The sequence below is a fragment of the Cervus canadensis genome, chromosome 1 (genome assembly GCF_019320065.1).
Source record: "Cervus canadensis isolate Bull #8, Minnesota chromosome 1, ASM1932006v1, whole genome shotgun sequence".
Taxonomy (NCBI): domain Eukaryota; kingdom Metazoa; phylum Chordata; class Mammalia; order Artiodactyla; family Cervidae; genus Cervus; species Cervus canadensis.
The window spans coordinates 116,152,821-116,177,250 of record NC_057386.1 but is presented as its reverse complement, the minus strand read 5'-3'; the positions used below and the strand labels follow the sequence as shown (position 1 = coordinate 116,177,250).

Here is a 24,430-nt window from a genome sequence, read left to right as displayed (position 1 = left end):
GATAATTTAAGTGAAACAAACTCCTTGAAATAAAACAAACTACGAAAGCTCACCTAAGAGCAAAGGGGTTAAACTGAACAATCCTATATATAGAAAAGGAATTGAATTTGTAGTTGAATTATAAATCTTTGCTATCAAAGATTTAAACAAATAATGCCAACTCAGACTCAGAAAACAGAGCGGGGAACACTTTCTGATTCACCCTATCATATCAGCAGTACCCTGATGCCAAACCAAAGAAATTATATACCCATCATCACCATCATCAGAAATCCTGTGAATTTCTGATGACACAGATCAGTTATAAAGGCAATACTACCTCATATGGATTTTTAAAGAGAATTACAAATAAGTTGCAAGTGAAACAAACCTATCACTCAAACAAAATTAGTAAAATGCCTGATGGAAAAATTCTAAAGGGTAACTTTGCTACCAAAATTCAAATGTTTCTCATTGGCTTGAAATACTTCAACTATTCTATACTGTGTGTGTTGAGAAATTACATTCACTAAGGCACTGTGTATATTTTTTAATGTTAAAGGGGTTGATAGGATGTGTGGGAACGTTTGAAACATCTCACAGTTGTTGCTGCTGAGTTTTGGTTTGTCTTCACTGTTTTTAACATATTAGAAGCCTCCAGCAATGAGTGGGCTGAGCCCGTTCATGACCTCTGAGCGGTGATACGTTTCAGACCCACTCACCAAGCTGTTCCACGAGCTTCTTGGAAACGGGGTCGATTCTTCTGATGGTCTTCACCAGATCTTTCTTCCGGTACCTAATCTCCACTGTTCCCTCTGGCTCCAGGACACCCGCTCTGAAAAAAAAAACAGTGGCAGGGGGAGGTGTGTATGAGGTGTTCACACCTAGCAAGCGACAGCTAGAGGACACGGCAGGGGGAGGCAAGGCCGCCAGGAAATCTGGTGGCAGTCCCCTGCTCCGTAGTTGGACTTCTGGATGACCTTGGCCGAGTCAATTCCCCTCTCTGGTCATCTGCTTTTCTATCCAGAGAGTGAAGATTAAACCAGCTTTTAAAATAAAGTGTTCTGGGACTTCCCTGGCAGTCCAGTGGCTAGGACTCTGTGCTTCCACTGCATGGGACAATCCTTAGTCAGGGAACTAAGATCCCGCATGCCATGGCACGGCTGAAAGCTAAAAAATAAAACCAAATGTTCTGAACTCTGGAAGGCCCTTTCAGCAACAAGAGTGTGTGACTTTTTCCAGAACAGCATATCCCACCAGCTCTTCAGCTACAGTCGTCTCTGGCTCTCCTAATCTCTGCTCTCCCCAGGCCAGGGTGGTGGTGATGGTATTCTCCACTCACTCAGTCGTGTCCGACTCTTTGCGACCCCATGGACCGCAGCACACCAGGCTTCCCTGTCCTTCACCATCTCCCAGAGTTTGCTCAAACTCATGTCCATTGCATCGGTGATGCCATCCCACCATCTCACCCTCTGTCGCCCCCCTCTCCTCCCACCTTCAATTTTTCCCAGCATCAGGGTCTTTTCCAATGAGTCAGTTCTTCACACCAGGTGGCCAAAAGTACTGGAGATTCATCTCCAGCATCAGTCCTTCCAATGAATATTCAGGGTTGATTTCCTTTAGGATGGACTGGTTTCATCTCCTTGCTGTCCAAGGGGCTCTAAAGAGTCTTCTCCAGCACCACAGTTGGAAAGCACCAATTCTTCGGTGCATAGCTTTCTTTATGGTCTAACTCTCACATCTATACATGACTACTGAAAAAATCATAGCTTTGACTAGATGGACCTTTGTTGGCAAAGTGATGTCTCTGCTTTTTAATACGTTCTCTAGGTTTGTCATAGCTTTCCTTCCAAGAAGCAAGCATCTTTTAATTTCGTGGCTAAAAGGTATTCTTTAATCTCCTTAAAGCACACAAAGGCCCATGGAGGAATCCAAGATATGAGTGGCCCCCTCCATTCCCAACCCTCTTACCCCACCCCTTGGTTTCCCCCTGTCCCTTTCTCTTCTGACAGCTTGGAAGCCCTGACCAATACTACATGTAGCTCTGAGCCTCCTGGTGACCAGAGTGAAAAGTTAATGTGACCCCATTTGGGGCTGCTCTCGTCCCGAGTCTTCTGAAAGTCTGAGCTCAGCAGCCTCCCGTGAAGGTCACAGGACACTGAAGGCAGGACAGGCTTGGCTCATTTGTACCATATCACGATGCCTGAGACGTAATGCCTGAGACGTAGTAGGTGCTCAATATATATTCACTGAATTGAGGAACGAATAAGGGAGTAGACACAGGAGGAAGGTGCCTATCTATACCTTGAGCAGAACTCTTCTTTTTAAAAAACTGTTTGTTTATTTATTGGGCTGCTCTGGGTCTGAGTTGCAGCATGCAAACTCTTCGTCATGGCACGTGGGATCTAGTTCTCAGACCAGGGATAGAACCTGGGTCCCCTGCATTGCAAGCACAGAGTCTCAGCCCCTGGACCACCAGGGAAGTCCTGGGCAGAACTACTCTTGGGGCCTTCACATTCTGCACAGCATTTGGCATAGTCTTCATCCTGAAGGCACTCAAACACCAAGTTACAAGCATTATCATCAGCTTCCTTTCTGGAAGAATCTATCTGGGATAGATTCCCACTTAAAAAAAAAAAAAATGCCAGGAAGGTTTCTCTCCCCTGAGGAACTGGTGTCCTCTCATGCAAGTATACATTTTAGTCATTTGTTTGTCCAGTATTTCCCAAGCACCCATTAGGAGTCAGGTACTGTACTAGGCCCTAGGCTGTAACAATAAATAAAAATGAATAAAACATAGCCTCTACAGAACAGTTCTGGGGAAGACTCAGAGTCCAGTGAGAACTAGACACCTAGTCATATTTCCCTTTTCATCTTGGCTGCCAGGAAGCTCAGGTGCTTTCGGTCTTTCTTTTTCCTTTGGCTGCACCAGGCCTTCGTTGCTGCACAGGCTGTCTCTAGCTGTGATGAGTGGGGGCTACTCTCTAGATACGGTGCTCGGGCTTCTCACTGTGGTGGGTTCTCTTGTTGTGGAGCATGGGTTCTAGAGTGCTTGGGCTCAGTAGTTGTGGTTTGTGAGCTTAGCTGTCCCGTGCATGTGGGATCTTAGTTCTCAGACCAAGGAGCAAACCTGTGTCCCCTGCATTAGCAGGTAGATTCTCAACCACTGGACCATCAGGGAAGTCCTCATTAATTAATAATAAATTAGTTAAGTATATTTTAATATATTAATATGTATTATAATTATATGTTAATTAAATAATACAATAATTATATTACATATATTATTATATATTATATTAAAGTATATAATATAATTATATATAATATATAGTATATAGTATATATAATATGTATAAAATATAATATATATTATATATTATAATATAATTATATATAACATATAATTATATATAATATAAGCTATATTATACTATTATATACATATATCATTCTATATAATATATATTATATATTATAATATATATTATATATTATATTATATATAATACATGTATATATTTATATATATTATAATCATATATTTATATTATTAATATATATTATTATGTTATATGTTATATTATATATAATATATAATATATATTTATAAATAATATATAAATATATATATTATATAAATTTATAAACATAAATTATATATATAACAATTATATATACTATATAACATATATTCTATATTATTATATATTAATTGTATAGATATTATATATAATTAATATATTATTATATTAATTATATATGTTATATATTATAATTTTTATATTTTCTTTAAGTGATTCCAAATCTCCTTGGGAAACAGGCGAGTGTAAGTTGTGAAAGAACAAACTACAATTCCTCCACTACTTCTGGGCTCCAGTCACTAATTATACCGAGAAAATCCAGTAGCATGCTGGATGCTGGTTTCAGACTGGGAAAACTGGAGTCTCTCCATCCCTTTGGAAGTTCAGAACACCCCTGCGATCCCCAGAGTGTGACTCAAAGGGCATGGGGCCTCGGGACTGGGAGTGAGAACAAGGAAGGCAGGGTGGGGCTGGGGCGGCGCACCCACCTGCTCTCTCTGTCCGCGTACATCTCTATGCACAGCGGGTTGATGGAGGTGTCCATGACCGCCCAGGAGCCCCCCCGGACCTCCGCATAGGGTGGGATGTAGATCAGGACGGGCTGTCTGTACTTCCGGAGGCTGTCCACGATGTAGGCTCCGAACTTTAGCACCTGGTCGTACATGTCTGAAAAGCAAGGCAGCCACCCGTTGAGATGACCTCAGGCCCACCCTTCACTGCCCAGGGGTTGTGGAAAGGCTGTCCTGGGGCCAGGAGGCAGGATCAAGGCACAGAAGGCTCCCTAGGGGCCCGTGTGACCTGACCAGGTCCTCCTCCCTGCCGGGGCCTCAACGTTCCCACCCAGAAAAGGAGGCATAGGCTCATCTCTAAGATCCCTTCCAGCCCTGGCTCAGAGATGCCCCTGGCCTGTCCCACTGTTTCCAGAACAGAACCCTCTCCAAAGATAACACACTCTTCTCCCTCCTGCCCACAGGCAGATGGTCCTTATTTTCTACCAAGACACATCCAATTAGGCATGGTACATGGAAACAACAGCACAATAACAAAATCTGGGACCTCCCTGGTGGTCCAGGGGCTAGGACTCTGAGCTCCCAAAGCAGGGGGCCCAGGTTCGATCCCTGGTCAGGGAACTAGATCTTACACACTGCAACTAAGACCTGGCACAGCCAAATACATAGACAAATATTTTTTTAAATAACTGAAAATCACACTGAGAGCAACCACCACGTGCCAACGAACCCTCACCTTGGCCCTCTGAGGTTGGCTCTATTCTTACCCCTCTTCGCAGAGGAGGGAAACTTCGGCTTGGAGCAGTCACCCACCCAGCAAGGACGCAGACCAGGTCTGCCCGGCCTCAGTCCAGCTCTTTTCGAAACATCCCACTGACAGCCTCTGTCTCTTGAAATGCGCTCAGTGCCTTAAGAAGCACTTGCATTTGGGTGTCACGTCACTGAGATTCACAGTAGCCCCCTAAGGAGGGCAGGCGCCTTCTCATCTTCCCAAGCAGGGAGGTGACAGCCCAGGTCACTCGGCAGCTTCCCGGGGCCACCCCTGCTTCCCTTGCCCCTCCCTGCATGATGGGGACCTCTGGCAATTCACATTGGAAGCCCTCAGTTCTCCGAACAGCTCCAGTCTGCAGGGCTGCAGAAAGCTCAAAGATGATGTTGCGCCCCCACGGGAGCTGTCCAGGGTGCTGACCCCGAGGCTTCAGGGCACCCACAGGAAGGCCACTTTACCTTTCATGCCCCCGGAGAACCCCCTCCAGTTGGCAAAGATCATCAGGGGCAACTTCTCCCGGTTGAAATCATTGATGGCCTGGGCCGTCTTATAGGCCGAATCTGGGAACCACACCTGGCCAGCCTGCTGGATTATCTGGAACACAGAGCAGCCTGCGTCAGACTCCTCTGAGTGGGATGGCCACTCACACAGCACCCTGGAGGGCAGGCAGTCTGACTGGCATCAGTGACAACACCAGAGATGGGGCTCAGATGCGTGACTCACGCTGCAGCCCGGGGAGACTCCTGTTGCCTGTTGATAGGTGCCAAGCTAGTAAAGGCCACCCTGAGTAGGGTCCCAGGACCCGCCCTCTGACTTCTGAACTCCCCCCAGGGTGCGGTGTGGCCCACCCTAGGAACAGCAACAGTGACGGGGGGCAGGAGGAGGGAGGGATTCCTAGGGACCCGTCATCCTCTGAAGAAGACAGTGTGGAGCACCATGCATCCTGCAGACGCCGTGCTGGGGCCCCCACCCCACCCCACTCCAGAGCCAAGGACGCCTCTGAGTCTCTGAGCTGGACAGACAGACATGTGCGCACTCAGGACCCGCTCCTGTCAGCTCAACCGGCCTACACAGCAGACCCAGCAAAACCACAGCCATGGCGTCAGAATGGCCATCATCAGAGAGTCTGCAGAGACAAATGCTTGCGTGGATGTGGAGAAAAGGGGACCCTGGGACACTCCTGGTGGGCATGTTAACTGGTGCTGCTACTATGGAAAACAGTATGGAGCTTTCTCAGAAAACTGAAAATAGAACTGCTATACGACTCAGCAACTCTATTTCTGGGTATGCATATATATAGACACACACATATGTATATATAGTGCCCAGCACTAATTTGAAAATATACATGCACCCCAATGTTCACAGCAAAACCATTTACAGTAGCCAATATACAGAAGCAACCCAAGGGCCCAACAACAGGTGAACGGATCAAGATGATGTGGTATATATATACAATGGAATACTGTTCAACCACTAAAAACAATGAAATTCTGACATTTGCAGCAATGTGGATAGATCTAGAGAACATTATACATACTGAAATTAGTCAGACAGAGAAAGACAAGCACTGTATGTTATCACTTATATGGAAAACCTAAAAAAAAATACAAAACAACATATATGCAAAGCAGAAACAGACTCACAAAAATAAAACAGACAAAAAATAAACCAGGTAGTTATCAAAGGTGAGAGAGAAGATGGGAGGGACAAATGAGGGGTATGGGATTAAGAGATACAAACTGCAATGTATAAAATACAAAAGCAACGAGGATATACTGTATAGCACAGAGAAATATAGCCGTTATCTTGTAACAACTTTTAATGGCGTACAATCTGTAGAAATGCTGAATCACTATGCTGAAATGAATCACCTGAAATTAATATAATTTGTAAGTCAACTACACTTCAGTAAAAAAACAAAACATGCAAAGAGCCAGCCCAGCTCCCTGGCCCCTAACCTTGGCCTCGGAATCCAGGTTGGCAGGGTCGGCGGGCACGACCACCTCCACTGTCCGCATCTCTGTGGCGATCACTCCGACAGGGATGCCCCCGAGCCTGCAAGGTGGACCACAAGTGGGCAGGGGCACGGGGCAGCACCCAAGGCTGATTCAGGGGGCAGGTGGGCCCGGCCAGCCCAGGCTGATATTCTACAGGCACGCAGACCGGGATGAGGGTGGACAGAGAAAAGTGTGCTGTTTTCAACTTGGCCCTGAAGCGGTGAAAAGCCTCACAAACAAGCAGGCTGGAAAGGTCCTCTGGGTGCCCGTGTTGGGGGAACAGCTGCCGGGGTTGTGGGGAGGATCGGGCCAAGGCAGGGATGGGAGCAGCATCGTCCCCTAGAACTTTCCGTGATGATGGCCATGTCCTCTAGCAGCCTGACCAGTGTGGAGCTGTGAGCTGCACGTGACCACGGGGAATCTGAAACATGGCAGGGATGGCTGAGGAACTGAAAATGTGACAGGCTCTTTCACTGTGTGATTCATCTGAATTTGCGCTGTCACGCGTGGCCAGCAGCCACCACAGTGGACAGCACGGGTCCGGACACCACGCCACACTGGGAAAGGATGGAGGTATGCTAAGCCTGAGCAGCTTCAGTTATGGGCGGTCCATGGCATCAGTCTCCATCAGCAACCGCCGCCGGCTGCCCCTGGCCACCTGCGTCACTTGATTCCTCTCGGTTACGCTCCCAACAGTTTACGGGGCAGGTTTGGGGACAGCAGTCTTCAAATTAAGCACTTCCATGTGGAAGGGGGAGTAGATTTCATCTCAGGTTTAAAGAACACATTCCAAGGGATCTCCCTGATGGTCCAGTGGTTAAGAATCCACCTTCCAATGCAGGTACCATGGGTTCGATCCCTGGGTGGGGAACTAAGATCCCACATGTTGTGGGGCAACTAAGCCCACATGCTGGATGAAGACAGTGCAGCCCCCCAAAAAAAGGACATTTGAAAAAAGTAAAACACTTATGGAGAAGCAATCCCAGTAACAGACTTAGTATTTTAACAGTTATTACAGAGAAGTAAATAACAACAATAATGGCAGCTGCTGTTAATACCATTATGGAGCACTTATGATTTTTTAAATGCTTTTTATTTATTTAAAAAATATTAAATACCATGTGGCACTTGAGATCTCAGTTACCCAACCAGGTGTCAAACCCGCACCCCCAGCAGTAGGAGCAAGGAGTCTTAACCGCTGGACCACAGAGGAATTCCCCATTTGCGATATTTTAAGTGCCTGACACATTACCACTTCTAGTCATCACAACAATCCTTTGGGAGTGGGAAGGGGTAGAGTTATTAGCCTCATTGTTCAGATGAGGATGTAAAGGCCCAGAGAGGGTGAGTACCAACAGAGGTCTGACTCCAGAACCTGAACTTGTAGCAACTGCCTTGTGCCGGGAATCTGAGCGGTAAATTATGAGGCTGTTGCTTTGGGCTCCATAAAAGGAAGAACTCTGGGGCAGTTGGACTCATCCCAAAGAGAAGGAGTGAGCTCAGCTTTGAAAGAATCCAAGCATTTATGCCTTCTGCCAGCTCTGGTATACAACAGTGGTTCCTGCCCATGGCCCTCTTAAATGGAGTTCATAGTTATGACTGTCTGTGTGGTTTCCCAGAGAGTACCAGGGCCACCTTCTGATTCCCAAAGGGGTTCATGGGCCCCCTGGCGAACCCTGCCCCCCAGGGGCAGACACAAGGGGCAAGGGTCCTGGCCCCCAGGAAGAAGTTGGTGGAGATGTCTTCTAAAGTTACGGACAAATCCAGACTCTGTGAAGAATTTCATCAGCCAGAAACACCCTCCTGCATTGGTTTTTCTTTCAGAAAATCCAGGGCCAGGGAGAAAGCATCACTGAGGCCGCCTGGGCCGGCCGTCAGGGTTACCTTGCTCGTCCCGTCACCACAGTCTGGGCCCAGGGCACCATGATCTCCTTGAAACTGCCCTGGTCGAAGAATCCACTCTGCCAGGATCCCTTCAGAGCTGCGGGCAGAAGGGCGGAAGCTCAGGCCGGGGGCTGGTTGCTGAGGGCCCCTGGTGTCCACCTGGAGGGCAGACTCCTCTGCCGTCTCTAGGACAGCCTGACGTTGACAGCCCAGATACCTTTGTTCCTGGAAAATGACAACATTTCCCCCACCCACCCCCAACACACAAAACCAGGGCTGCCAAACACTATACCAAATCAGGAAGTCGGTCCATACAGAACATCCAACCACATCAACATCCTTCAATGCCAAACACGAGGAGACCCTAGTCACAGTCTCTGCCTTTTCTTCTCAGGAGCCAAAAAGAGCAGATGGCTGCCTTTGGAAGACACGACTTCAGAAGGGACCACCTGCCCAGAAAACAACTCATCCCGGACCTGGTGGCTGCAGCCCCAAACTGTTTAACTGGGACGAACGTGTTTCATTGAGAGACAGAGAGGGAGAGAAAGGGAGAGTGAACAAGCGGATGTCAATTGCGGCCATCCTGGGGAGGACGCGGTGCCTGGGATCCACACCGCAGTGTACATGACTGTGGTTTGGACACGAGGAGGCAGGTAGCAGGAGAGATCTCACTTTGCAGGAGTAGGGGAGCTGGGCCCCTGGGAACAAAGCACCCCAGCCTCAGGGTCTGCCTGAGGGCCAGCCCAACTAGCTGGAGCAAACGGTCGGTAACACATCAGACATTTTTTAAAAATCAAGCTAAAGCCAGCGCTCACAGGCGAGAAAGCCTGAGAGAAACGGCAGAGGGGGGGATCAGGCCATGGGGCATCTTTCGCTGGCGGAGCCTGGCATGCTCCTGGCGGCACCTCCATTGCCCCACGCAGCTGGAAGGGGAGGCTGAGTTCTAAGGCTGAGTTCTAAACAGGGCAGCGTGTGCAATTCTAGAGTCAGGATTGTGGCAACAGGGGCAGCTCAGCTTTCCAGTTCTGTCCTGGTTGCTCAGAATGTAATCAGATACCTCCAGGAGGCCAACCTGTCCCTTGGGGTGGGGAGGGGAGACAAGGAGAGAGGGAGAGAGAATGTGTGCATGTGCAAGCATGTGTGTGCACACAGGTGTGTTTGGATATATGTGTGCACATCCACATGTACATCTACAAATGGAGCTGCAGAAGAGGCAAAGTTGCTCATCCTGGGTAAACTCATGGAGAGTTACCTTATGAAGGTTTAAGCCAAATAGAAAAAGAAAGAGAGAGAAGAGAGAGAGAGAAGCGCTCTTCTCTCTGAAACCCTGAGGTTTCAGCCCCAGAGTTTCCACCTATGTGACCACATCTGGGGCAATTTCGGGGAAGGAGGTCATGACCTCTGCTACTTTTCACCTCCATCCATCAGCTCCCGAAACCGCAGGCTGTTTCCACCCCTTCTCGGTCATCAGCTTGGGAAAAGAACAGAGAAAAATCTCCATTCTTCCACCCTCTTTTGCATTTGACCTCAGGTGTATCCCTTGGGGATAATCTTCTACTGACTCGTTCTTTTATCTTGGTGGCAGAAAAGAAATCCCAAGACCCCAGGCTCAGGCAAAACCCTGGAGGGACCTACTTGGGTGAGGTCTTCCTGCAAGCAGCCACCGGGGGTCGTAGGGCCCGCGAGATGGTTGGAATTCAATTTCTCTGTCAATGGGGTCCTTGGGTGTGATGACTGGGACTGGGCTGCGATTATCCTAGGAAAGAAAGTCAGGTCTCCCACTCGGTCCTTCGGGCTCATCAATAACGTCTGCGGTTCACTCTTTGCCCTCCTTTCCCCTTTTGACTATGGTGATGCCTGGTTACATGGCAGAAGCCCAACCCAAAGTAGGTCATCATCACAATTAGGAATAGCATTTGGCTGAGGGCCTGCCAAGCGCTGTGCTCCACACATCATGTCACTGAGCCATCAATGATAACACACTGGGGCAGGTGCCATTGTTATTCTCACTTTACAGATGAGGAAACTGAGACTTAGAAAGATTAAGAGATGGTCCTGAGGTCTCATGGCTACGAGAAGGAAGCCAGGAATCAAATCCAGCCTGCTGCAAAGCCTGAGGGTTCTCTGTTGTCCACGTTACCTCTTTTGATGACAGGTAATATCACCTCTTTCTAAAGGATCAACACACAGCCTCCTTACAAAGTCAATTAAAAAAAAAAAAAGCAAAGAACTGTGAGTACAGGGCTGGGCATCAGAGAGGGAAGGAAGGAAGAGAAAAGAAAAATTAACCCTAGGCACAATTTCAGTGTTACCTACTCCCTACCCTTCCACATCACCTGGCAAATGAACCAGGTAACAGTCTTCCAGGCTCCAAGCTTCAAGGGGGAGGGGGGGAAGGATACTGCACCTTTGGCATATAGGACAGCCACTCCAGGATGGTACAAACACCCTCGAAGTCATCCGGCACGGTGACATGCGAGACGCCATTGTAATGCATGATCTGCACACCTCCCAGCTGGTTGTTGGACGTGTAGACGTCTCTGCCCAGGACCTGCTTTGACATGACACGGTTAGCAAGGTCCTGCCTGACCCAGGGCCCTTCCATCTGTTCAGAAGTCACCTCCCTCGGTGGTCCTCAACCCTGGCTGACTGCATGTCAGAATCACCTGGGAGCTTTCAAAAGTCCTGATGTCCAGGCTGCAGGCAGCCAGACCGATTACATCAGAATCTCGGGTATTTGTTGTTTTGGTTTTTTTTTTTTTTTTCGACTTCCAGATAATTGCATTATGTGGCCCAATTTGAGAACCAGTGATCCAGCTGGTGACTGGTCATCTCCAGGCAAAACCCAACCTAGCGTTGCTGATGGAGCAGGTCTACGGTGGGGCCAGAGAACTTTGCATTTTCATCATGATCCCAGGTAATGCTGATGCTGCTGGTTCAGAGGCCAGACTTTGAGACCCACTGTGGGATTTTTAGCAGACCTGATGTTAGGGAGGTTTCACAGCATTGTGGAAGGCATTTCAAGACAGTGAAAACAGCCACACGAAACTATGTTCACTAGGAGTCTAACTATGTAAAGACATGAGATGAGAGGAAAACTACCCAAAAAGTATAGTAGGGACAAAATTACTTTTTTGGGGGGGGGGTCTTTTCCCCAATTTTCTGCAATGTGTAATGCTATTTTAATGATATTTTAAAATTTCAATTACAGTAACACAGAGAGTTAGTTCCACCAGAAGAGTCTAACATATACATTGTTGCTGGTAAGTCACTCAGTCATGTCAGACTCTTTTTTGACCCCGTGGACTGTAGCCCGCCAAGTTCCTCAGTCCATGGGATTCTCTAGGCAAGAATACTGCAGTGGGTTGCACTGGAGTGGGAAATGGCAATTTCCTCCTCTGGAGGATTTTCCTGACCCAAGGATCAAACCTGCATCTCCTGCTTTGTAGGCAAACTCTTAACACTGAGCCACCAAGGAAGCCCAATACACACATCTATCTATCTATCTATCTATAATATATGTTAGCTCATAAGAGGCCCATATAACTGCCAAATGAAAGACTAGCACTTATAATAGCAGGGATGGAACTGGTTTCTTTTTTCCTTTTCTTGCCGCACCATGTAGCTTGTGGGGTCTTAAGTTCCCCGACCAGGGATTGAACCCAGGCCTTCAGCGGTGAGAGTGTGGAGTCCTAACCGCTGGACCACCAGGGAATTCCTGGAACTGCTTTCATGTTGAGAAAAATTCCCCAGTGGGGACACTGGGAATGTCAGAATGACCCCGCCCCCACCCCAACATGTCCACTCCCCGGTCGTCCCTTCAAGGTGGTCACCTTGTTGAGAGCCGTCGCCCCCGTGAGGATGATGTGGGAATTCTCGACCTGGATCACTCGCTGGCCCAGCCTCACCAGGTAAGCCCCGATCCCGAGGGCCCGGCAGGTCACCTGTGGAGACAGGACCCCTCCTGCATTCCTCGGGGCCAGGGCCCCGCTGCCCACAGCAGGGACGGTCCAGGAACCGCTGAGCATGCATGGAAGCTAAGCTTGGCCACGGGCATCCTGATTGGTGGCCAGACAGCGGGGGCACAAGCCTGTCCTTCAGGCTGCCTGACCTCGACCTCCTGTCCAGAAAGAATGGGGCTAGAGAGGAAGAGTGTTGTAAAGACACACAGCAGATGTGCAATGTTCTGGCTCTTGCTTTAAGAGGCATCTCTGTGGCTCTTCTGAGTTCGGTCACTCCTGAGACATTGCACACATTCACACAACCAAAGGAAGCCTAGGAGGGCAGGTGAAACTGGGGAAAAACGATCGAGGTCTGTGTCGAGTTAACAGTGTCGTGCCTGCCAGTGTCCTTGTTTTGATCACGTGCAATGGTTACATAGACACCGTCACACGGGGGCTGGACGAGGGGCGCCCAGGACCTGCCTAACCCATCTCGTAACTTCCGATGCGTCCTAAACTATTTCAAAATAGAAAGATTTATACAGGCAGACTTCATTAATTGTACTTCGTGGGTGCTAAGGTCTATTTATTTTTTTAAACAAAATTTGTGGCAATCCTGTGTGTCAGATGAGGGTTAGCATTTTTTAGCCATAAAGAACTTTAAAGTGTATACAGTTTTAAAAGACATAATGCTATCGGAGACTTAACAGACTACAGTATAGTATACACATAACTTTTACATGGATTGAGAAACCAAAAAATCCATGTGACTTTATCGCAATCTCCACTTCAATGCTATATTCATTCACTTTATTGTAGAGGTACGGGACCAAACCTGTGACATCTCTGAGGTGTGCCTGTCCGTATATATATATATATATAAAAATATAAATTAAAGATATACATATATATATGTTTATCTATTTTGGAATATATAAAAATATCCCTATCTTTTTATATCCTTCAAAATAAAATGACATATTTTGGAATATGTAAATATATATATGTCTTTTTGTTTTGAAATAGGTATGAAACATACATAATGACACCTAGACAATAAGCCGAAGGAGGACACTCAAGGCCAGCATTTTCCACCTTGGAAACTGAAGAGCCAACACCAAGGGTAAATATCAGGACCTGAGTGACGGTTCACCACTGAAGAGAACTATTCCTAGTTCTATTCCTAGAACTATTCCTGAAGAGAACGACTCCACCAGAAACAGAAGATATTTCTGTAAAAGCCAAACTGGGGAGTGAGAAGATAGTCATTTAGTACCAGTTAAAATCAGACAGAAGTTCTTTTTTTTTTTTTTCCCCCACACTTCTGGGCATGCAAGATCTTAGTTCCCTGACCAGGGACTGAACCCTTGCTCCCTTGCAGAGAAAGTGTGGCGTCTTAGCCACTGCGCCACCAGGGAAGGCCCCAAAGTTCTTCTAAATACTCAATATCTTTTAAATAAGAAGAGATTGAATGCTGATTCAAGCCAACCAACTATAATAAGGCATTTTGAGATAACTATGAAAACTGAACAAAAATTGAGTTCTGACGATATTAAGGAATCGCTGTTGATATTGTTGGGTGTCACAGTATCATGGTTATGTTATTTTTTTAATGGGGGAGCATTTATCTAGCAAAGAGCCACACTAGGGTACTTAATAGATGGAAAGATATAAGTGGAGGCAGCTTTAAAATATTCCAGAAGAGCGGGCAGATGGGCTGAAGATGCAGGAATGGTTACACTCTGACAACTGTTGGAGCCGGTGATGAGTACACGGGGCTCCTTATCAATTCTCTTTACTTTCGCGACTAATTTTTTAAATTTATTTTTAATTGGAGGATAATTGCTTTACAATGTTGTGTTGGTTGTTTCCGTACAACAGCGTGAATCAGCCGTAAGAAGACATATGTCGTCTCCCTCTTGAGCCTCCCTGCCACCCTCCAGCCACCCCCATCCCTCTAGGTTGTCGCAGAGCACGTAGCTGAGCCACTTCCCATGATGTTTCAGTGCTTCTCTCCCAATTCACTTCACCCACTCCTCCCTGCTGTGTCCACAAGTCTGTCTCTTTGTCTGTGTCTCTATTCCTGCCTTGCAAATAGGCTCATCAGTACCAGTTTTCTAAATTCCATACATACGCGTTAATATATGATATTTGCTTTTCTCTTTCTGACTTACTTCACTTTATATGACAGGCTTTTCGTGATTGTTTTAAAGCTTCTATAATATAAAGTTGAGTTGGAAAAGAAAACAGGCGGGGACTCACCATGCTGATGGTGACGATCTCGTTGTAATCCTGGGAGGTCTCCCCAGCAATCATGCCTGAGCCCCTCAGGTTCTCTACGCCCAGGCCCTCCTCCTTCCCAATGATGTCCGTGATGACATACCTTCAGGAACCAAACGAGAGTTATAGACTGAGCTCCAGCCCGGGACAAGCCAAGGCTGATGCGTTTCCCAAGGAGCCGGGGAAGGAAGGCTGAGCGAGCTGAGGGACTGGAGGGTGAGAAAGCAGCCCACGGTGAGATGAAGGCAGGGGTCTAGGACCCTCACAATTGGCCCTAAAGTTTCCAGAAGGGCAAGGACAGCTTCAATGATGATCACCCCTCCAACCAAAGAGAGTCTGCTGATTCAGAGGCTGTCCTAACAAAGCATCACCCCTGCCCTGCACTCCTCCAGAGACAATCTAGAACAGCCTTTGGTCTGCAGAGAGATGGGCGTGTGCCAGGAGAAGGCACTTGGTTCATGACCTATCAATCATGGCCACATGAGTCCACTGCACAGCCCAACCTCCCTGCTGATCTGAGCATGAGCTGATGTAATAATAATAGAAGTAAAGTGCACAAAAAATGTGGCAACTGAATCATCTTAAAACCATCCCTGCCTCCCTGGTCGACAGAAAAATTGTCTTCTGCAAAATCAGTCCGTGGTGCCAAAAAGACTGGGTTAGGCCCTAACCCATTAGAGATTCACAAGGCATTTTAGTGCATTAAATACTCTGAGGAGGCCTGCAGTAAAGATGCTTGTTGGATCTCATCTAACCCAGTGTTTACGAAACTTACTTGACTATAGAAAATCTTCATTCCCTCTCTCCCCCCAAATCAATGATTAACAGACCAGGAAACTCAGCCTGGGAAATTTTGATTTAAATCAGAATCTGATTTTAAAAACCTACAACCTTCCCTGGAAAAGATACCAGTATCAAGGGCGATACTCAGGTAGTAGACCCTGTCCACGTCTTCCCAGCTCACCCAGCGAGTCAGTTTGGCTCATTTGGTCATAAATTGTGAGCCCGCAAGCTCTGGGGACATGTGGGAATCCAACCTAACTGTCCCCGAGTGATGTGCTGTTTTTGTGAGGGACGTGCCTCATGTGGGGACAGCAAGGATAGGGTCACCCTAAAGGGGGCCCCAGGTGTCTGACCTGTCAGTGCCCACAATGGAAGTTGGGGGGTCCCCCTGTACAAACACCCCCACCTGCTTGAGAAACTGTTAGCAGCCCAGAGGCAGATTCCCCACGAGCAGCTGAAATGAACCACAGTCAGAACGCGGGAGCTGCCTGCTAAGTTATTTACCTGGATTCTCCGTCTTCCTCCACGTGTTTACAATGGACGGAGTTCAGGGAACTGATTCTGGTGTAGTCTTGGGGGGTCAGGTACAGGTATTTAATTCCCTTAAAAACATATAAATACTTCAGTGAGGATATGAGTCCAGCTCCGTGTACTCGACAGACACTGTTTTAACGTCAACACTGTGTTTGAGGGATGCAGGGAGAGCGCTGTTAATAACACAGTCACTGTCTGATGGTAACACCGTATTAATGGCACCAATTAACCGAATGTCTGCTCTGTGCTTGCCACGCACCCTTATAGCACAGCCTCACTGTTCCCCTGGTCTCTCTGATTCACTGTATTTTTTTTTAAACCTTTATTGAGTTTGTTACAATATTGTTTCTGCTTTATGTTTTGTTTTTTTGGCCCCCAGACATGTGGGATCTTAGATCCTCCACCAGGGATTAAACCCTCAACCCCGGCATTGATAGGGGGAGTTTTAACCACTGGACCTCCAGGGAAGTCACTGATTCAGTGTCGTTTAATCATCTTTTCATTCTCTCTCCCCAAAGGAGCCTTTCAGATACTTCGTTTTCCCTGATTACCAACCCCTTTGCCCCAGGAAAGTTCTATTATAGATATAATGGTTATGTAATAAATGTGTGTGTGTGTGTGTGTGTGTGTGTGTGTGTGTGTGTGTGTGTGTGCTTCTACATGAAAATAATACTTTTTGTCCCTTTTGGGGGGACAATACCACCTCCTTGAGAACATGTGCTGTGGTTGCAAAGAATGCCTCAGTCCCCTGCATTTTCACATCACAAGATGTGTGTTTTTCTTTATTCATTCTGCCTTTTATGATGTCCCGAGGTCTTCTGGATGAATTTTAAGGACTTCCTGAGGCCAGGGATTATGTATCACTCACCTCTGCATCCTTGGTATGTACTGTGTTCAGAAGATGCTCAGTATGTATTGATATTAACTACATGTTTATATAAGAAATAACTATTTTCATTATTGTTCTCCAAGGATCCTTCTGAGGGCTTCCTAAGTAGCTCAGTGGTAAAGAATCTGCCTGCCAATGCAGCAGATGTGGGTTCAATCCCTGGGTTGGAAAATGCTATGGAGAAGGAAATGGCTACCCACTCCAGTACTCCTGCCTGGAGAATCCCATGGACAGAGGAGCCTGGCGGGCTATAGTCCATGGGGTCACAAAGAATTGAACATGACTGACTAACACTTTCAGAGCTCTATGAAGTGACTACTACGATTATTCCCATTTTACAGATAAGGAACCTGAGTCATTTGCTAGTGGCTGAGGGGGAGTGAGGACTTCCCAGGGGGCACTATTGGTAAAGAACCCGCCTGCCAATGCAGGAGACATAAGAAAGGCAGGTTCCATCCCTGGGTCAGAAAGATCCTCTGGGGAGGGCCTGGCAACCCACTCCAGTATTCTTGCCTGGAGAATCCCAGGGACAGAGGAGCCTGGCGGGCTACAGTCCACGGGGTTGCAAGTGTCGGACATGCTAAGTCTGGACTTAGCGACCAAACCACCACCACCGTGCGTATCCGTGCTGTCTACCCAAAGAGCAAGGTTTTTCCCCACTCCCTTAGAGGTACTGTCACTGCCTCGGAAAACACAGCAGGAGCTAGGTGGAAGCACACAGCTTCGCGCTGTACCTTGTGGGGGTCTTCCGGGTCCACCCAAGCCACCTGGAACATGTGCTTGATCTCCTCTGCCAGGCCGATACGGGCCCCACTGTTGGCCGCGAGGTAGACTTTGGGGATGCCCTCGGCCCGGGCCAGCTCGGACGCCCGCAGGTATAGAAGGTCTTCTCCGGGGCCGAAAGATCCGATATGGAAGGTGATGTCATTGCTGATGAAGATAATGTCACGCCCTTCTGGGTACTCGAGGGTTTTGAACCTCATTTTGAAGGCCACCATGCCCACCTGGAAAGGAGATGAGTACACAAGAAAACAGGTTTGCTTCTTCAGGGAGAAACAGTTTTTTAAGTTTGCTTTTTTTTTAATGTGAATCATTTTTAAAGTCTTTGCTGAATTTACGACAATATTGCTTCTGTTTTATATTTTGTTTTTTCGGCCACGAGACATGTGGGATCTTAGTCCCCCGACCAGGGATTGAACCTGCACCCCCTTCACTGGAAAGTGAAAGTGAAAGTCACTCAGTCGTGTCCAACTCTTTGCAAACCCATGGACTATACAGTCCATGGAATTCTCCAGGCCAGAATACTGGAGTGGGTAGCCATTCCCCTCCAAGGGATCTTCCCAACCCAGGGATCGAACCCAGGTCTCCTGCATTGCAGGCAGATTCTTTACCAACTGAGCTATCAGGGAAGCCCTTCCTTCACTGGAAGGCAAAGTCTTAACCACTCAACAGCCAGGGAAGTCCCTAGGGAGAAAATTTTTTAAAGGATGATTCCAGCCAGGAGCTGGGCTCTGTGGGTTTGCTTTTTTTTTGTAATTTTATTGAGGTATAGTTGATCTACAATGTTGTGTTAATTTCTTCTGTAAAGCAAACTGACTCAGTTCTTTACCTCATTTCCTCCAGGAAGCCGGTTCATCTCTACCAGCTGGCCCTGCGGATCCAGCACAAGTTCAGTGTATGTCAGTATGTCTTTGGGGTATTTGTCCGGGGAGTGCCACATTTTAAAAAGAGCCTACAGAGAAGGAAGTAAAGAGAAAAATCTGAAGTTGCCAGTAAGGAAGTACATTTTCTAGGGCTGCCTTTCTTTCTTAATCACAAACTATTTAAAGCACGCAGCAAAAACATGCAGAAAAAATAAATACCCATGCATCTATCTTGCAGTTTTGTCAAATCATAATTTCTCCAAAGTTGCTTTAAGAATTTCTTAAAAAGAAATAATAGAAATGCAGTTGAAAAAAAAAAAAAAAGAAATGCAGTTGAAGCCCCTGGTGTGCCCCTTCCCATCCCATTCCCATCCGTCCTTCCCCCTGCTCCCCTCAGGTAACCATTATCATGAACTTGAAAGAAAGTGAAAGTTAGTCACATAGTCATGTCCAACTCTCTGTGATCCCATGGACATAGCCCACCTGCCTCCTCTGTCCATGCAATTTTCCAGGCAAGAGTACTGGAGTGGGTTGCCATTTCCTTCTCTAGGGGATCTTCCCAACCCGGGGTTCAAACCCAGGTCTCCTTCTTTGTAGGCAGATTCCAGCTGAGCCACTAGGGAAGCCCATCCTAATTTAGTGTCAGTCAAGTCCTCTGTATGTGTTTACGTTTTTATCTCATCATATGTGCAGACATTAAACATGTAGCATTATTTTGCATGACTTCCATTTTAAATACATGATGTCACATCAGACATGGCCTTCTACAACTTATTTTTCCAACTCTCCAATACATTTGAGACATTTATCCATGTTGATAAATTTAGCTCTGGTTTATTCCTTTTCCCTGGTGTTCAGTTTTTTATGGTATGAATATGTCACAATTTATTTACTCATAATTTTTAGTAGAAACATTTAGATTTCCAATTCTATAGTATTACCAATAACGCTACAATGAACATTCCTATGGTCTTTTTACATGGGCATATACCTAGGAGTGGGACTGCTGGGTTATAGCGTATGTGAAACTTCAGTTTTACTGAATATTATCAAATTGCTTCACAGCAAGGATGTGTGTGAGCTCCTTCGCTCCATATATGGTCCACATTCGGTTTTGTCAAGTATTTTCATGTTCCCCATCTGCTGGGTGTGAAATTATACTGTGATTTTTTTTTTTGCTCTCATGTTGATCTGTATTTCACTGATTGTCAGTTAGGTAAGCACCTTAGAATATGTTGATTGAAGTTTCTCTTACACAATACTGCTCTAATCTCTTGCCGGTAACAGACATCGAAACATATTCTCCCAAGCTGGGGTCTTTTTTTTAAAAGTTAATTTATTTATTTTAATTGGAGGCTAATTACAATATTGTGGTGGTTTTTGCCATGAATGTACATGTGTCCCCCGATCCTGAACTCCCCTCCCACCCCATCCCTCTGGGTTGTCCCAGAGCACCAGGTTTGGGTACCCCAATCTGGGATGTTTTTACATAAATAACTTTTAAATTTTAATGTTGTCAAATTTATGGGGCTTTCCTGTGCTTATGCTTTTAACTCACTCCGAGTGATTTTAATTTTCTTGAAATTTATTTTTGTATACCAGATGAGGTAGAAATAAAAATTTATTTTCCCAATTAGATAAAAATCTCTTTGTTAAAAAAAAAATCTCTTTGTATCTTTTAGTGAGATGTATTCCCCTTCATTCACAATTCCATCTCTACATTCTGTCAAGGCTCTGCTTAGGAGTGGGTCTGATTCTAGACTCTATTCTGTTCTATTGGTCTATCTGTTTAGCTCCATTACAATAATATTATGATTACAGTAAGTACAGCTGCTTGGAAATAGTGACTTATTTTAAAGGATGGCTAAGACAAGTACTCCAGATTATTTTTTCAAAATTTCTTTTGCTATTAACAAACTTTTACTTTTCCTATGAACTTTTAAGTTGCACCCAAATCTCCAGAATTATACTGAATTTATTATGAGGGGAACTATTAACTTTACAATATTGAATCTTCCCATCATTCATAAGCATGATATACCTCTCTCTATTTAGGCTTAAAGTACTTCCATAAAGTTTCAAAATTTCCTCCGTAAAGGCCTTTTATGTTTTTTTAATTTATTCTTAGGGAAACTTTAGAGTTGATCTTAATATTGTAAACAGCATTTTTCCAATTAGATTCTAGAATTATTGCTTGTCTATGAGAGCATAATTAATTTTTGTATACTAATCTAGCTGGAGAAGGGAATGGCAATTCACTCCAATCTTGCCTGGAAAATCTCATGGACAGAGGGGCCTGGTGGGCTACAGTCCATGGGGTTGCACAGTCAGGCACAACTGAATGAGCAAGCATGCACTTGTATCTAGTAATCTTGCTATATTATCTTGCTGGTTCTTTAAATCCTCTTGGATTACTTGTATAGGCATTTTATCATCTACAAGAAACACCACTTTGCTTCTTTCTATTCTTGTATCTTTTATTTCTTTTTCTTATTTTAATGCATTGATCAAGAACTCCAATTTTTAAAAAACAGGTGGAATAGATGGAGTAATTCAATTTCACTAATGCTTATAATCTATATTTTCTATTTCTTCTTGAGTTAGTTTTGATAAGATGTACTTTCTGGGAAATTTTCCTTTCCATCTGTTTTCAAATTTATGGGTAGTCCACAGCACTCTTTCTTTATCTAAAAGAAAAGTGGATGGATTTATTTTTGATGTGTCTGTTGCTTATTCTTGTGGCCCATGATGTCCACAAGGCAGAAAGATACAGACAATAACATTCTTAATCATGAAAGTTTCCATTTATTAAAATAGCCTCTACTGAATACTTAATATGTATTTCTTACTACAACCTTGGGAGGTAGGTACTAATAATATTCTCATTTTACAAAGGAGAAAAGAGAGGCCCCTAGAGGTGAAGGAGCTTACCTGGGAACACACAGGAAGCAAAGGACAGATTTGGGATTCAAGCCCAGGACTTCCTGACCCTAAATAGCAGCTTTTCCTACTGCCCTGCATCTCTCATGCTTAAAGTACACTGCTGCCTTCCTGTCTACAGCAGAAGTCCGCGGCCTCAGTTTCATGAACGTCACACACGAGGCCACAGAGAGGATGTACAAAGGCATCCTCGTCACCAATGCCAGTGTGTTCAGTCTCCTTGAAAGGCCCTTCTATGTAAAAAAATACAGGCATAGAAAACATACTTGAAGGAAATATCCTGTATATATTCTGTATCCAGTGTATACGTCAAAATTCATCAAAACATAAAAACATTTTTTTAAAAAAATTCCTCAAAGGTAGTGACCCCATCCTCTTCCTCATGGTCCAGCCACCCTTAAAATGGTACCTGGTTTATAGCAGGTACTAAATATAAGAATTAACAAGACCAGGAGGAAATGGTAAACAATTTGTCTTTAGTATATGAAACTAGGAGTTATTTTTTATTCCTTCCCCTCTCCTTTGTTGTCCAAAGTTTCTATACTATATTCTTTTTATGACTGGGATGAAAATAAGTCTTATTTTAGGAAAATATACTACGAAGTCATTCCCAGTGATAGTTTCTTTTCGTTCACGAAGACTGTTTTTTAGAGTGAGGTCTTTAGAAAAGTAACTGAGGATGGAGGTTGTGGCTGCTGGTGGAGTCTCTAAAGGGGGACCCCGGGCGGTGCTGAGTCTCAGCCCCAGGACTTGCCTGCCTGAACATTTCTGGGAAGTCATACACATAGGTGGTACCCAGGGACTGGGCCTGGAATCGCTTGGCCTGAAGCAGATCCTTGGTGACGTAGGGAGTGTTGATCAGCATCCCATGCTGGGGGCCTTGTTTGTTGCCAAAGGAATGAAACAAGATCTGGACCAGAAAGAGAGAAAAACAGAGAGTGAGGGAGGCAAGTCTCAGAGAACCACGCTCCTGCTCAATTTATTTCTTCCTGCTCCTCAGTGAAAATGCAAAGAGGGAATGCTACTCAGACATAAAAAAAGAGCAAAATAATGCCATTGGCAGCAACATGGATGAACCTAGAGATTATCATACTAAGTGGAGTAAGTCAGAAAGGTACCCATGGGGGGGGAGGAGCCAAGATGGCGGAGGAGTAGGACGGGGAGACCACTTTCTCTCCTACAAATTCATCAAAAGAATAACTGAATGCAGAGCAAACCTCACAAAACAACTTCTGATCGCTAGCTGAGGTCATCAGGCGCCCAGAAAAGCAGACCACTGTCTTCGAAAGGAGGTAGGACAAAATATAAAAGATAAAAAGTGAGACAAAAGAGCTAAGGACGGAGACCCGTCCCGGGAAGGGAGTCTTAGGCGGCCTTGCTTGGGCTAGGGTCCGGGCCTGAGGGCCCTGAGGACAATCGGAGGGAGCTTCTGTGAGTTGCCAACTTGAACTGTGGGAGACCAAAAGAGAGAAAATTAACCGGCCGGAACACACTGCCGGCCGTTCGCAGAACAAAGGGACGGAGAAAGTCCCAAGAAGAGGTCGCAGGCTGCGGACCCGCCCAGCCCCGCCGGAGGCAGGAGGCAGGGGGGAGGGGAAGGTCGCGGCGAGACACAGGGCGCAGGCACCCGACCGCGCGCGGGGGGGACTGGGGCTGGGGACGCAGAGGGCGGAAGGCGCGCGCACCCGACTGGCGTCAGCGGAAACTGAGACTGGGTCCGCGGAAGGGAGTGAGTGCGCCACACCTGGGGATAGTGCGCCCATCAAGCCCCTCGCTGCCTGGACCGCTCTGACGGGGAAGGCACAGAGGGCAGGCGCAGCTTTTCCTTCCGCGCTTTTGTGTAACACCCGAGGGCTGGAACCTAGCGCAGCGCGGGGCGCGCTCCATATAGAACAGCCGGGAGCCTGAGCAGCGCAGAGGGAGAAAGCAGCATCAGCCCCTCCCGGCAGCGCCAGCCCGCCCCCGCAGGGCCAGCCCCTCCCCGCAGCGTCAGCCCCGCCCCACAGCGCCAGCCCATCCCCGCAGCGTCAGCCCCGCCCCGCAGCGCAACGGAACTAGCTAACTGAATAAGAGCCCACCTCCGCCCGCCTGTATCAGGGCGGAAATGAGGCTCTGAAGAGACCGGCAAACAGAAGCCAAATAAACAAAGGGAACCGCTTCAGAAGGGACTGGTGCAACAGATTAAGATCCCTGTAGAAAACACCGACTTCACCAGAAGGGCCCTGTAGATATCGAGAAGTGTAAGCTGGAACGAGGAGCTATCTGAAACTGAGCCGAACCCACACTGACCGCAGCAGCTCCAGAGAAACTCCTAGATATATTTTTACTTTTTTTTTTCTAAGTAAGGAAAAAAAAAAAAATTTTTTTTTTCTTTTTATATTTTTCTTTTTTATTTTTTCTCTTTTATTTTCCTTTAAAATTCCCTATTACTCCCCCATTACTCCTTAACTTTCATTTACATAGATTTTTACGATTTTTTTAATTAGGGGGAAAAAAAAAATTTTTTTTCTTTCTTTCTTTTCTTTTTTTTGTTTTTTTTTCTTTTTTTTCTTTTTTCTTCTTTTTTTTCCTTTCCGTTTTCTCTTTTATTTTCTATTTTTCTTTTTCTCTTATTTCTTTTAAAGTCCTCTAGTACTCCTCTACTACTCTTCATTTTCATTTTCACTACACTATAACCTTACCAAAAAAAAAAAAA

At 46.0% G+C, this 24,430-nt stretch overlaps 1 protein-coding gene and 1 non-coding gene across 4 annotated transcripts in view; one reads left to right on the top strand and one right to left on the bottom strand.

The window, feature by feature from the left end:
* LOC122422201 (acetyl-CoA carboxylase 2) overlaps positions 1-24,430 on the bottom strand; it is a 98,952-nt gene that overhangs the window by 4,612 nt on the left and 69,910 nt on the right. For all 3 annotated transcript variants that reach the window (XM_043438521.1, XM_043438528.1, XM_043438537.1), the window contains 13 exons: positions 22,490-22,645; positions 18,762-18,884; positions 17,887-18,156; positions 16,234-16,331; positions 14,929-15,049; positions 12,559-12,669; positions 11,133-11,276; positions 10,361-10,481; positions 8,726-8,822; positions 6,803-6,899; positions 5,300-5,435; positions 4,052-4,229; positions 702-814 (listed from right to left, as the gene is read on the bottom strand). In XM_043438521.1, coding sequence (XP_043294456.1) covers positions 702-814; positions 4,052-4,229; positions 5,300-5,435; positions 6,803-6,899; positions 8,726-8,822; positions 10,361-10,481; positions 11,133-11,276; positions 12,559-12,669; positions 14,929-15,049; positions 16,234-16,331; positions 17,887-18,156; positions 18,762-18,884; positions 22,490-22,645 — 1,765 coding nt within the window. The remainder of the gene's footprint in view (positions 1-701; positions 815-4,051; positions 4,230-5,299; positions 5,436-6,802; positions 6,900-8,725; positions 8,823-10,360; positions 10,482-11,132; positions 11,277-12,558; positions 12,670-14,928; positions 15,050-16,233; positions 16,332-17,886; positions 18,157-18,761; positions 18,885-22,489; positions 22,646-24,430) is intronic.
* On the top strand, positions 4,621-4,693 carry TRNAW-CCA. Its single transcript has one exon. It is a non-coding gene; the product is annotated as a tRNA-Trp (tRNA).